The sequence below is a fragment of the Nannospalax galili genome, unplaced genomic scaffold (assembly GCF_000622305.1).
Source record: "Nannospalax galili isolate Female #2095 unplaced genomic scaffold, S.galili_v1.0 scaffold447, whole genome shotgun sequence".
In the NCBI taxonomy this organism is placed as follows: Eukaryota; Metazoa; Chordata; class Mammalia; order Rodentia; family Spalacidae; genus Nannospalax; species Nannospalax galili.
The window spans coordinates 102,756-115,904 of NW_008355650.1; the positions used below are offsets into that span (position 1 = coordinate 102,756).

Consider the following 13,149-nt stretch of genomic DNA (forward strand, 5'->3'; position numbering starts at 1 on the left):
AATAAAAGAGCTAAGAAGATGCTCAGTGGGTAAAGTACTTGCTGTGTAAAGCATGAAGACTCAAGTTCAGATGCCCAGAAACCACGTAAAAAAAGCCAGGCATGGGGTTGGAGAGATGGTTCAGAAGGGTAAAGGCACTTGTTGCCAAGCTTGATGACCTGAGTTCAATCCCTGGGACCCACATGATGAAAGGAGAGGACCAATTCCCACAAGCTGTCCTCTGACTTCCACATATGGACAGTTGGGTACAGACATACCACTAAATAAATAAATAAAATAATAATGCTGGGCATGGTGGTGCTATAACCCCAGCACTGGGGGAACAGAGACAGGAAGATTGCTGGGGCTCTCTGACCAGCAGTCACTCGAGCCCATTCGGTTACAATGAGAGATCCCATCTCAAAAAGTTGGGGCGGGTGCTGGAGAGATGGCTCAGCAGTCAGGAGCACTGGCTGTTCTTGCAGAAGACCCAGGTTTGAATCCTAGCACCCACATGGCTGCTAACAACCACCCATAACTACAGGGGATCCGTCACCCTCTTCTGTCCTCCACCGGCATTGCACTACATGAGTGCACTTACATATATGAAGGCATAACACTCATACATATATACATTTTTTTAATTTAAAAAAAGAAAGAAAGGAGAAAAGGGGAAAAAAAGGTGAGTTGCAAAGTGGCTCACAGCAGCTTGTCCAGAGCACTCCCCTCAGCACCACAGATAGGCCAGGTTTCAAGACAGGTTCTGACACTCAGCCATCCCAAACATGCTTCCAAACCAATGCCTCTGGAAACCAATGCCTCTGGAAACCAATGCCTCTGGAAACCAATGCCTCTGGAAACCAATGCCTCTGGAAGAGCGTTCTCGCTCACAAACACTTCTACATCCTGCTCTGAACTAGAGTTCAAAGACTTGCTTCTTGTAAGAAAGATCATTCTCCATTTCCAAAATCAACACTTCCCCCCGGGCCTTTTAGCACTTGATTAGTTGGCCAAACCAATATTAGTTTAAAGGAAAGTTCACAGAGCTGCCATCCTCCCCCAGGGTGACCGAGCTCACAGGCTACGAGCCACAGGACCTGATTGAAAAGACGCTGTACCACCACGTGCATGGCTGTGACACCTTCCACCTCCGCTATGCCCACCACCTCCGTGAGTATCAAGCGGGCCCGGGAGGCAGCTGGCCAGGGTGGAGGCTCTGAGGACAGGGTGGGGGAACATGCCCCTGGCTTGAAGCAGGCATATGTGTGAGTCTTAAGTCCCACTGTGACTCCCTTTGCCCCTTGCTAACTGCAGGCCCTGCTGCCACTTCTCCAGCACCCACAGGCCTGGCCTTAGGGACATTAGGTCCCAGTACCCTGAATTCTAGAAGGTGGATTTGGAGCCCTAGATTCTAGCATGTAGAATCTGGACAGGTTTTATGAAGACCAACAACATCAGTGCAAGAACAGTTGCTGAGCCCTCCGTGTGGCCAGGAACTAGATAAAGGGATTAAATAGGTTCCCAACGACTGAGATTCCTATATTCATAACCTTCGTTTTCCCATTAAGGCTGCTAAAGCTCAAAGAGGGAATACCTCTTGCCTGTGGTCACACGGGCAGCATCAAGAGCTAAGTCTCAGCAGAGTTCAGGCTGAGTCTTGTCCTGCTAGGAGGCCCAGGGGCACCCTTTGTTTCACTGTAGGAAAAGCTGGCTCTCCACTCATGAGCTGGCAGTATTTGATTGTTTGGTGACATCAGGGTTTGGAGCAGGTTTGTTTAAAGAGGTGACACCTTTTTTTCTAGAATCCAGAGATGATTTGGGTGGAGGGAAATGCATCAACCTCCTGCCATTCAGCCCCACCAGGCCTGTGGTGGGTGCAGGGCTGCTTAGTGGGGTGCAGCTAGTTGGAAGGGACAGATCTTCTCTGTGTAGCCCGGTTTGACATGTCCTCAGTTTTCATTTTGATCAGCTATGAGATGTTCGAGGACAGTTGCTAGTGTCCCTGGGAGTGGATGGCAGGTCAGGGGCTGCACTGTTCTCAGCTATGCAGTGTGGACCAGGGGCCAGTGAACAGGACATCATCTAGGAATCAATGCCGTTCTCCCCACAAGTCCACAGGCAGGAGACCTGTGAGAGCCAGATTCCTCGCCCCCTTGGCACAGAGATACTCAGGAACAATTCATATGTGTGTATGGGAGTGCGTGGTGTTGTGTGTATGGTGTATGTACATGTTTTGTGGATATGAACACGTGTGGGGGTATGCATGCACACGTGTGTGCAATCTTGTGGAAGCCAGAGTTCAACTTCAAGTGTCTTTGTCTCTTTGTACCTTATTTTTGGAGACAGTGTCTCTTACTGAACCTGTAGCTCATGGATTCAGCTAGACTAGCTGGTCAGTGAGCTTCAAGGATCTGCCTGTCTCCATGCCCTCTCCCAAGTCTGGAATGACAGACCCTTAGGTGGGTGTAGGGGATCCAAACTCAGACCCTCATGTTTGTATGGCAAGCTTTTTATCTATAGCCATCTCCCCACCCTCTCTCATTTTCTTTTAATGACTAATCATGATCTGTCATAAACAGGACCATCACTGCTCTGAGACAAGCCTTGGTTTGGAGCAGAGGCTGGGCACTGGGATGGAATGCATGGACTAGTCTCACACAGGACCTAGAAACAGGTAGAAAGTGCTGCCCACAGACTTCCAAATTCAGGAGACTTGAAGGAACAGATTTTTATATGCAAGTGAAGGAGGCATGCTCTGAAAACCTGAGGTAGAAAAGCCCATTTTCTGTGGAGCCCCACATGCCCCATAGAACCATCTGGAAGGAAAGACAGTGGCATCAGAGAGTAAGGGTGGGGCTCCTGCTAAACCTGTTGGGGGCAGGAGGCAGGCTGGACTTTCCAGCTCAGTGTGGGAGTTGAGGGGTTGCATAGGGTAGAGTATTGCACCTCAAAGTGGGGTCTCCAAAGACTGGAGAAAGCAAGCTAGTGCGTAAGTTACCCCAGGGGCTGGCTAAAGCAGGGAACAGGAATCTGCTCTTCCCCCCAGCAAGGGGCAGAGCAAAGCTGGGTTTTAGGAAGGCCATGGAGGCCCTTGTGATGCTAGTTGTGTGGCTCTTGTGTCCCCGGGGTGGACAGACTTTTCATTTACAACTCTGGCTGTTGTGTTCACATAATACACGAACCTTCTTGTATTTCTGTCCAGTTCCCAGGGTGTGGCCCCAGGGCCACTTGCAGAAGGGCAACGGCTGAATCTGGCAGCCGTCAAGGCTTCAGCAGTTCCCACCACATGGTTCCCACGAGGGCTGGGTTTCTTTCTGCCAAGACCCCTGCCCTGCAGAGTACCTGGGACAGGTGTCCTGTGATTTACATGATGAACCTGCTTCATCTCATGGAAAGTTTGCCATTTCTAGATGTTGTTGGGAACCTGAGGGACTCTGATGGGAAGGTGTCTGAAGGCAACTCAGATTTACAGCCAAGTCTCGGGGGCCTAGAAATTAGAGGGAGTGCAACTTTCTATCTCAAGATTCGATTTGCCAGAATTAGCAAATCAAAGAAAACAGAAAATGGCAGTGCTGACCATTGATTGCTGCTCTTGTGACTCTGGGGCCAAGGAACTATCAAAGAGGGAAGGGGGACAGAACGCATGCCAGTCAGGCCCGGGAGCTGAATGCGGCTGAGATTTCCATGAGTCCACTTGGCTTTTCCTGTTTAGGCTGGAGGATGAGGAGGTCTTAACCAATGCGCTTACCCAGGCATAGCACAGAAACTGCATGACTTGGAGCTAGTTCCAACCCTGGACCCACTCATGTCTTATGGTAACAGAGGTAACAGCGTCTCAGGGTAGCCAAGCACTGGTCTGGGCTACCCGAACAGAACTCCAGACATGAGGGAAGACCCAGAACTTGGTGTTCAGGGGTACTATCCCCATGATGTGGCACTCTGATGACTTTGAACCTTCCCTAGCATGGGTAGGGGGCAGAGACCTCACACTCCTTCCCAGGCCCAGAACTGGAACAGAGAGGCCACCTCCAGGCTTGTTTTTAGTTGTGGAAGGCTGGTTGCATCCTTGAACTCTGGCTGCTGACCTGATGGAGTTCATATGCAATGGTTGATTTGAATGGTGACTGAAGTGTGGCCAGTGGAATGAGGTAAGCCAAAGCCAAGAAGGAGCAGCAAACAGAACTCTAGGGCTGGGGATGGAGCTCAGCTGGTAGAGTGTGTGCACAAGGCCCTAGGTTCCTGGATTCAATCTCTAGTACCATATAAACAGTGTATGGTGGTGCATGCCTATAATCCCAGCACTCAGGAGGTAGAGGCAGGAAGATCAGAAGTTCAAGGTCATCCTTGGGTACATAGAGAGTCTGAGGCCAGCTTGAGATACATGAGATACATGTCTTAAAAAAGAGAGAGGTTCCCATCCCTGGGGTGCTCTGGGAGCCAGTCAGGGGGCCTTGCCTTAGAGTTACCGGGTGGGAGGAAAGAGTGGCCAGCAATTCCTACAGTCCTCAGCTAAGGGATTCTTGTGTGTGTGGGGGTACTAATTCCCTAACTTGTTCCATGGATGTTCAGAGTGCATTTTGCTTTACAAAGACCTCAGGCAGGAGAGCAGGTGCTGGCAGCCAGAGGTGGCCACCAGCCAGCACAAAGCTGACCTCTCCCCAGCCCTTCCTCAGGCTCCTCTCCTTGGCTGCCATTTGGGCTATTTTCTGGTCAGCTCCCAGTCTCTTGTACCCAGAGGTCACACCTCTCCTTGGGGGGCCCTGTCACCTTCTCTGCCTAAGGTCCCTGTTGACCAACTAGAGCATCTTCAGAGCCACCCCCCCACCCCCGCCACTGTGCAATCATGTCTCCATTCCTGGCCCAGTGCTCAAGGCTGCTGCTTCTCCTGCTGAGGTGGTTAGGTACTACTGGGCTCCTCAGAACTCAACAAAGGGGACATAAATTCTTGTTTCTGGAAGACTTTTCTGTCTCATGCTGTTCAGATCTTTTTGGGGAAAAGATAAACTCTCCAAGTATTATAGTTTGCCTTCAACTGTTGTTACAAAACATTCTGACCAATACTAACTTGGGGAGGAAAGGGTTTATTTATCTTAACATCTCCCGGGTCAGGGAGCCCAAAGCAGGAACTCAGGCATGAACCTGGAGGCAGGAGCTGAAGACAGGCCATGGAGGAATGCTGCTCACTGGCTTGCTCCCCTGGTCTGTGTTCAACAACATGCTTTCTTATACCATACAGAACCACCTGCCCAGGGGTGGTACCGCCCACAGTGGGCTGGGCCCTCCCACATCACTCCACAATCAAGAAAATGTCCCATAGACATGGCCACAGGCCAATCCAAAGGAGGCAATTCCCCAATTGAGGCTCCCTCTACCCAGGTGTGTCAAGTTGACACTAAAGCTATTCAGCACACCAGGGCTTGTCATGACAAACTGCCACAGACCAGGAAACTCTAACAATACAAATTTTTCTCACGGTTCTGAGGCTGGAAGTTCAAACTCAAGGTGTCAGGCTGTCTCCTCTGGAGGGTCTGTCCTTCGCATCCGCCCCATGTTCTCTCTGTGTGTCCTCCTGGACAACCTTTCTTATAAGGACATGGGTCAAAATGGACCAGGGACCACCTCTGTGACCCCATGCTCCTTTAGCTACCTCTATAAAGGTACTGTCCAAATACAGTCATGTTCTGAGGCATCAGGGGTGAGAATTGCAACTTACAAATTTGGGAGGACACAATTCAGCCTGTAGCTGGGACATTCTTTGACATCCCTGTAACCTCAACCCTGTATCTTGGTAGGAAAGCCTAGCTTCAGAAGGACAGAGAGGTCTGGGACGGCTGGGTTGATGTCGACTGTTGCCATGGGTCATAGGAAAATATGTCAACATTTGTTTTAGCCTTTGGATCTTGTCATGGTGAATCAAGGACGATCAGACAGAGATACTAAAATCTCAGAGACTTCTGCAGTTTGATTCTAAAACTATTTGGGAAAAACTGTGTCCATTTATCCTGTTTAAGATGATTGCAGACAGTTTGTGTGTGTGTGTGTGTTTGTGGAATGTTATAAGAAATAAAAGTATAAAGTACATGATTTTAAAAAAAAAGGAAAAATATACAGTCTTATTCCTGGGTCTTCACAGAGATGAGGCACAGATGTCAGCACTGGAGGAAGCCTGACACTCTGGGAAAGTCTCAGACAGCACTGCAGGTCACATCAGTCTGTGGGTCACATCTGTTGGCTATCTGTAAACAAATGAGTGTGCCCCATCGGTAGCTCTAGAGAATCGTCCCTGGAGTCTGCTGCCTCTCCTGTTCAGCCACTATGCTAAGGACATGTGGGCCGGGCTTAGCTGTGGTCCCAAGCTTTACCTACCCCAATTTCATAAGGATGTCACCTTTCCTGTTAAGGGGGATGAGGCAATCTAGGTGAATACATGTTGGAAACAGAAACCAAGCTGTTTTGTTAAAGCAGCATACACTCAAGACTGGGCATGGTGACGCATGCCTTGAACCTCAGCATTCAGGAAGCAGAGGGAGGTGGATCTCTGAGTTGGAGGCCAGCCTGGTCTACATAGCCAGTTCCAGCCCAGCCAGGGCTACATAGTGAGACCCCCCAACACACACACACACACACACACACACACACACACACACACACACACACACACAAAAATCCCAAAGGAGAAGCACTGGGAACACCTCTCCTCCACTGCCATCTCTGTGCTCAGAAGCCTGGATCTTGCTCCCACCAAGCCAATCTGTTTAGAAGCCAGAATCCATCCTAAACAGAAAAGAGTCAGTGAGATGGCTGTTACACAGCATGGTAAGAGGGATAGATGTTACCCAGCAAGATGGAAAGGGTGGCTGTTCTGTCAGTTTCTAAGTAAGGGCCTGGTGCCAGGAATGTTCTAGAGATAGAGGTGAAATAGCCTCCATGCCTTTGCTCCGCTTACCCTCCTCCACTGCCCACCTGCAGTTTCTGGCACTTTCCTCCCCTTCCAGGCCTTCCTCCATATGCCTGCTTGAGGGCTGCAGGGGGAGCGGTGGTTTATGGGTGCACGGAGGCTTTAGGGAAACAGCTTGGCAGCCCATTGCATCCAGGCATTGAGGATAGGCTCAAGGGTCCAATTTTCAGGAGCTGTGTCCCCAAGCAGAGGACTTGCTTACATGAGCAACACAGGAAATTACTAGCCCTTGGAAAATGGGTAATTGAGAAGAAAATATAAACGGCACTGGAGTAACAGGCAACTTCCCTGTGAACAGACCCATTCTGACAGATGGCAGATGGCAGCACCAGTCTGACACTTAGGTTGAATGCACTGAAGTTAGCATTCTGTTTAAATTACTAAGTCCCTCTGCCCATTAAAGATTTGGGGGATTAAAACATAATTGGGGTATTTCAGATACTAAAAAGCTAATCCGATTTCACCACTCTGCAGGTACTGGTGTTGTCTGGGTGCTTTTTTTCTCATGAAAGCTGTGACTTAGTTAATTGGGGTTCTTAACAAGAGGGGAGGGGCTATTCCATGACTTCTGCAGGCAGCATCTCTCTCTCTCTCTCTCTCTCTCTCTCTCTCTCTGTCTCTCTCTCTCTGCGCACGTACACACGTGTACGCTTGCTCCTGCAGATAAAGCCCACCCTCTGCCAAGTTCTCAGAGGTCCTTTGCCCGCAAAGGCTGTGAGTCAGAGGCATAGGGCAGGACCCACCTAGGCCCCCAGCACTCATTGTCATCTTGTGCTTGCAGTGCTTGTGAAGGGCCAGGTCACCACCAAATACTACCGACTGCTGTCCAAACTGGGCGGCTGGGTGTGGGTGCAGAGCTACGCCACCGTGGTGCACAACAGCCGCTCCTCCCGGCCCCACTGCATCGTGAGTGTCAATTATGTTCTCACGTAAGTCAGCCGTATTTGTTTCTCTCCTTGCTCTGTCCTCATCCGTCCATCACTCTAAGAAACACCATCTCTTCCCCACTCTTTCCACAACTGTTCATTTGTCTCCTGTTTTCGTCTTACCAGAACAAACCTGGTAGCTAGGGAAGGGCCCAACCATTAACATGCAGAGTGGTGAGGGCCAAATTCTAGGGAGTGGTGCCAGCGCTGATGAGTGAGCCTTGTCGGGGTGCAGCTTAGATCCCTGCACAGAGCCCAGGGTGCAAAGAGGGCACACGACCCACACCAGGAATATACATCTGTGCTCCTGCCACATGGAACACACCAAATTCCTCCATTTCTCTGTCTTCTGACATAGTCTATTCCAAATGATGGTGGATACTGGCCCCTGAAAGACCCCAGACAGTCAAGTTCAATTGAAAAGAAAATTTAAGATGGGGGGGGTCTTGCCATTAGCCCAGGCTGGCCTGGATCCCATGATCTGTCTGCCTTAGCCTCCCAAGTGCTGGAATTACAGGCATGGGCTACCACACGAGACTCAGATGCAGATTCTTTTAAGGCCATTAGAAACCATAGGCAAGTCTTCCTGGAACATACCAAAGTTATTAGAGTAAATCACCCTACCCTTGACTCTGTACACATCCCTCCAGTCTCATCCAAAGGAGGGCTCTCGTGTGTCTCAAACACAATGGGGTTTTTAGACCCTGGGTTCTCTCACAGAACAAACACCAGGCCACTGTGTGTTTTAGGAAAGCGATGTGGTAAAACTACATGAGGGAAAATGCTTTTACCCCTTAATTTTGCCTCCTGAGCAACCAGGTGCGGTGGTATTCTGGAGAGACTCTCCCTCCCGGAATGTGACTTTGCCAGGTTGGCTCTTCTGGGTAGAGATGAGCCAGAGTGGGCAAGGCTAGGGGTGGCTTCTGACAGGCTCCTTCCTCCTAGCTTCTGGGGTGCTCAACAGAGAACAGTTGGGTCCCAGATACAGAAACTGGTAAGGGTCCACAGGTTCACTTTGAGGGGAGGGGGCTGCTCTCCCCCTTTGCTTTGTCAGCCCCACATCCCGTCCCCCTTCTCCATGGCCCCAGGTGTCCCAGGGAAATGTGTTAGGCTGAGATGGAGGAGGGGACAGGAGGGGGGACACAAGTTCACTCCATCCCTGCCAAACAGCTCAAACCTCACTCAGTGCTGTCTGGGCTACCAGGAGGACAGTGTGTCCTTCCTCCCCACCGTACACACCCAGTCTCATTGAAGTGACAGCCCAGGGCTTTGAGGATGAACTCTCAGGGGATTGGAGCCCAGGGAGCTGTTCTTCCTCCACACACGGCCTGCCGGATGTGACTCGTCCACTCTTGCTTTCCAGGGATATTGAATACAAGGAACTTCAACTGTCACTGGAGCAGGTGTCCACTTGCAAGTCCCAGGACTCCTGGAGGACCACCTTGTCTACCTCACAGGAAACTAGGAAATTAGCTAAACCCAAAAATACGAAGATGAAGGCAAAGCTGAGAACAAACCCCTACCCGCCGCAGGTACACGTGTCCCGAGGGTGGGGCACAATGGCATCTATCTGGAGTTGGGGGACACCTGGGTCTGTCAAGAATTATGGACCACATAGACAGGAGGATCCTTGTGGAGCAAAATAAGGTCACTGAGCATTGTTATTCCCTGGGTTCTTATTCCTCATATTCAGTTATGAGGGTCACTGAGGGGTAACTGGGGATGTTCAGCCCCAGTTAATGCTGACAGCTGATAGACTTGTCAGGAATGGCCCAAAGAGGACCAAACACATTGTCCTGTCCAAATCCACACGAGCATGGGTTATAGCACCAGTGTTGTAGTATGCTCTGGAGCTGGGGTCTCATGATGTTGCCCAGGCTGGCCTCAAACTCCTGGGCTCAAGTGATCCTGCTGTTCAGCCTCCCAAGTAGACAGGACTATGGGCATACACCACCCTGCTTGGCTCACAAAAATTTGAGGGGTGTTCTTTTTGAGACAGGGTCTCCCTGTAGCCCCAGCTGGTCTACAACTCCCTATGTAGACCAGGCTGGCCTCGAACTCAGAGTTCTGCCTGCCTCTGCCTCCCAAGGGGATTAAAGGCATTTGCCACCATGCCTGGCTCATAGCAATTTTAAAATGACAACTTTCCCTCTTCAAAAGTCATTAGTGAGTTCTGGGTAGTGGCAAGTGTCCGTAAGTGTCTGCTGTGTGGTTGGCTTGGAGTGGAGGCTCTTTCCACTCAGGGACCTCATTGTGGAGCTGGGGTAAGTCCAGCCTCCACCTAGGGCTGGGCCCTGTAAGGTCTGGTCTTCTGGGACTTGAGGGGAGCTTATCTGTGGTCTCTCTCCTCGCTTCTTTCATCTGTCTTCCTTGCCATGCAGCAATATAGCTCGTTCCAAATGGACAAACTGGAGTGCAGCCAGCTGGGAAACTGGAGAGCCAGTTCCCCGACGAATGCTCCAGTTCCCCCAGAACAGCAGCTCCATTCAGAAGGGAGTGACCTTCTGTACACGCCGCCCTACAGCCTCCCCTTCTCCTACCATTATGGACACTTTCCTCTGGACTCTCACGTCTTCAGTAGCAAGAAGCCAGTGTTGCCCGCCAAGTTTGGGCAGCCCCAAGGATCCCCGTGTGAGGTGGCACGCTTCTTCCTGAGCACGCTGCCAGCTAGCAGCGAATGCCAGTGGCATTGTGCCAACCCCCTAGTGCCTAGCAGCCCATCGGCAGCTAAAAATCTTTCTGAGCCGCCCGTGAACGTTGCCCGGCATGGACTTGTGCCAAACTATGAAGGTGGGTCCCGTTTGTACACGGGGAAGGGGAAGGGGAAGGGGAAGGAGAAGGGGAAGGGGAAGGGGAAGGGGAAGGGGCAGGCATTAACATTGGATGGCAGATGAAAAAAGAGTTTTCATGCTTTGGGCAAACTTTGCCATTTTCTGCTTCTACATAGGGATTGCCACACCTTCCTGCTGCCAATCATGGCTTCACAAGAGGCGAGGAATGAATAGGCTGCAGCCCACGTGTTCCAGGACACTAGTAACTTTATACAGGACAAAAGCAAACTGAGTCCCCACATAACTCCTGGCCATGTTCAGTCCCCACAAAGGTGATTTTCAAAACCAGCCCAGTTGCACCCACAAGATAGAGGGCCTTCCACTTCACTCCAGAGTGAACAGGAGAGATAAATACCCTGCTGGGTCTCTCCCCAGGCCAGTTTTCAAAAGTGCAGAAAACAGGGCCGGAGTGATGGCTCGGCTGAGAGCACTGGCAGTTCTTGCAGAAGACCCAGGTTCAAATCCCAGCACCCACTGCCATTCGTAACTCCAGTTCCAGGGAATCCAATGCCCTCTTCTGTCCTCTATGGGCACTGCACAACATGGGTGCACTTACAACCATGCAGGTATAACATTCATACACATAAAAAGGAGAAAATCGCGTCCTTGGAGGCGGAAATGCCATTCATCACCAACACAGGGCAAATAGCATGAATTTTCCAGGCCTCACCCTCTTTGTCTATAAAATGGGATCATAGGCTGCACAGTGAGCCTACACCAGGATTTAGCACAATCTAGGCACCTAACAGTATGTGCTAGTTCAATCACAACCCAGGACTGGCCTTTTGGCTTCTCCTCCAGGTGGTAGGTGAGAGGCGCCACCCACTGCCTGGGACCCCGGAGACTCCTGTTTGCTATTTAGACCACCCTAGGCAGAGGGTGATAGGCGGGGCCTGAGAGCTAGCTGTGGGAAGATGGTTAACTGTCCCACATAGACCTAGTGACTGCTCAGAGCACAGAGCAAGCCAGTAGGGACGGTCTGCAGGGACCCCTATGAGAATAACCACCACATCAGAGTGGCACTCCAGAAAAGAATCACATCAGCCTTTATTCAAAGGCAGCCAGCCCCTGGATTCATGTTCCTGTCCTATGCCCATCCCCCCAAGCTGCTTTCTATGCAGATTCTGGGACTCTTTGACCCCCATGTTGTGAGCAGTCTTTACATTTAATATTCAAATCAGAGTAGAGAGAGTCATGGGAGAAATCAAGCCTTCCTGGAGATCAGAAGAACATGGTTCTCAAAAGCAGACACCTCAGAAAAGACCACAGCCGCCACCAGGGCTGCCCTGCCCTGCCCTGGCCCCAGCCTGTCCCAGCAGCCATGATCTCTCCCCTTGGATGGCTGGATTCCCAGGACCCACCAGTACTTGGGTCCCTCACACAGCCAAGAAGGGATTTTTCCAAACATCCAAGGAATGGAAAAGTAAAGAATTTTGTAAACATCCATATGAGATGGACTTATTATTTCTTTATATATGAGATATGATTAATGATATAACACAGAGAATTCGATTTTTATTACTATTTTTTTCCTTTTTTTGAGACAGGGTCTCTCTGTAGCCCCAGCAGGCCTGGAAACGGCTATGTAAACCAGGCTGGCCTCCATCTCACAGACATCCACCTGCCTCTGCCTCCTGAGTGCTGGGATTAAAGGCGTAGGCCACATCCAGCGTTATTACTTATTTAAAGTAAAAATGGTTGACAAACTCCTATTTGTGTCATATCTGGTTACAAGAGAGAAAAGGGCGAAAAGTGCTTAATTTGAGCCAATTTGTGATCAACTTCCTAGTCTCCGGTATTAAAGGAAGCCAAAGGTCTTACCCGGTAGAAAGCTCAGGATGCTACTATTAAATGGGTGTGATTATTACTTTAATCATGATATTGCTAAACAGGACAGGTGGTTACCATCCACATCCCACTGAGAAATAAGCAAAACTCAGGGTAGACTGTGAAAAGGACCCCTCTTCGCTTCCACTCCCCTGCTGTCCAATAAAGTGTCCACTAGCCTCCAGTGGCTATTTGAGCATATTTTAATATTGACAGCATATTTTAGTACTTTGGCTCTGGTGCACTGAGCTTATTTTTCAGTATAAACCCCACCTGTTCCACACTCGCGCTTGCAACTGCATCTTGCACTCCCATGCACACTTGCAGTTGCATCTTGCACGCCTGTAACTGCATCTTGCACTCCATGCACGCATGCAGTCCAATCTTGCACCCCCATGCACGCCTCCAGCTGCCTCTTGCAGGGCGCGGAGGAAAGGTGGGGGTGCAATCTTCTAACGTGTCGTCTGTCCCCGCAGCGCCCGCCACCACGCGCAGGTTCGGGGAGGACACCGCGCCCCTGCCGCCGCCACCGCCACCGCCACCGCCACCGCCACCACCACCGCCCAGCTTCCCGAGCTGCGGCCACTACCGCGACGAGCCAGTGCTAGGCCCGGCCAAGGCGGCGCGC

General features: G+C 50.6%; 1 protein-coding gene across 1 annotated transcript in view; it reads left to right on the plus strand.

Moving 5' to 3' along the window:
- The window catches only part of Sim2 (SIM bHLH transcription factor 2), a 49,502-nt gene that overhangs the window by 32,166 nt on the left and 4,187 nt on the right, over positions 1–13,149 (plus strand). The window contains exons 7-11 of the mRNA XM_008853044.3: positions 1,043–1,149; positions 7,719–7,866; positions 9,227–9,395; positions 10,245–10,653; positions 12,998–13,143. Of these exons, the coding sequence (XP_008851266.1) occupies positions 1,043–1,149; positions 7,719–7,866; positions 9,227–9,395; positions 10,245–10,653; positions 12,998–13,143 (979 nt within the window). The remainder of the gene's footprint in view (positions 1–1,042; positions 1,150–7,718; positions 7,867–9,226; positions 9,396–10,244; positions 10,654–12,997; positions 13,144–13,149) is intronic.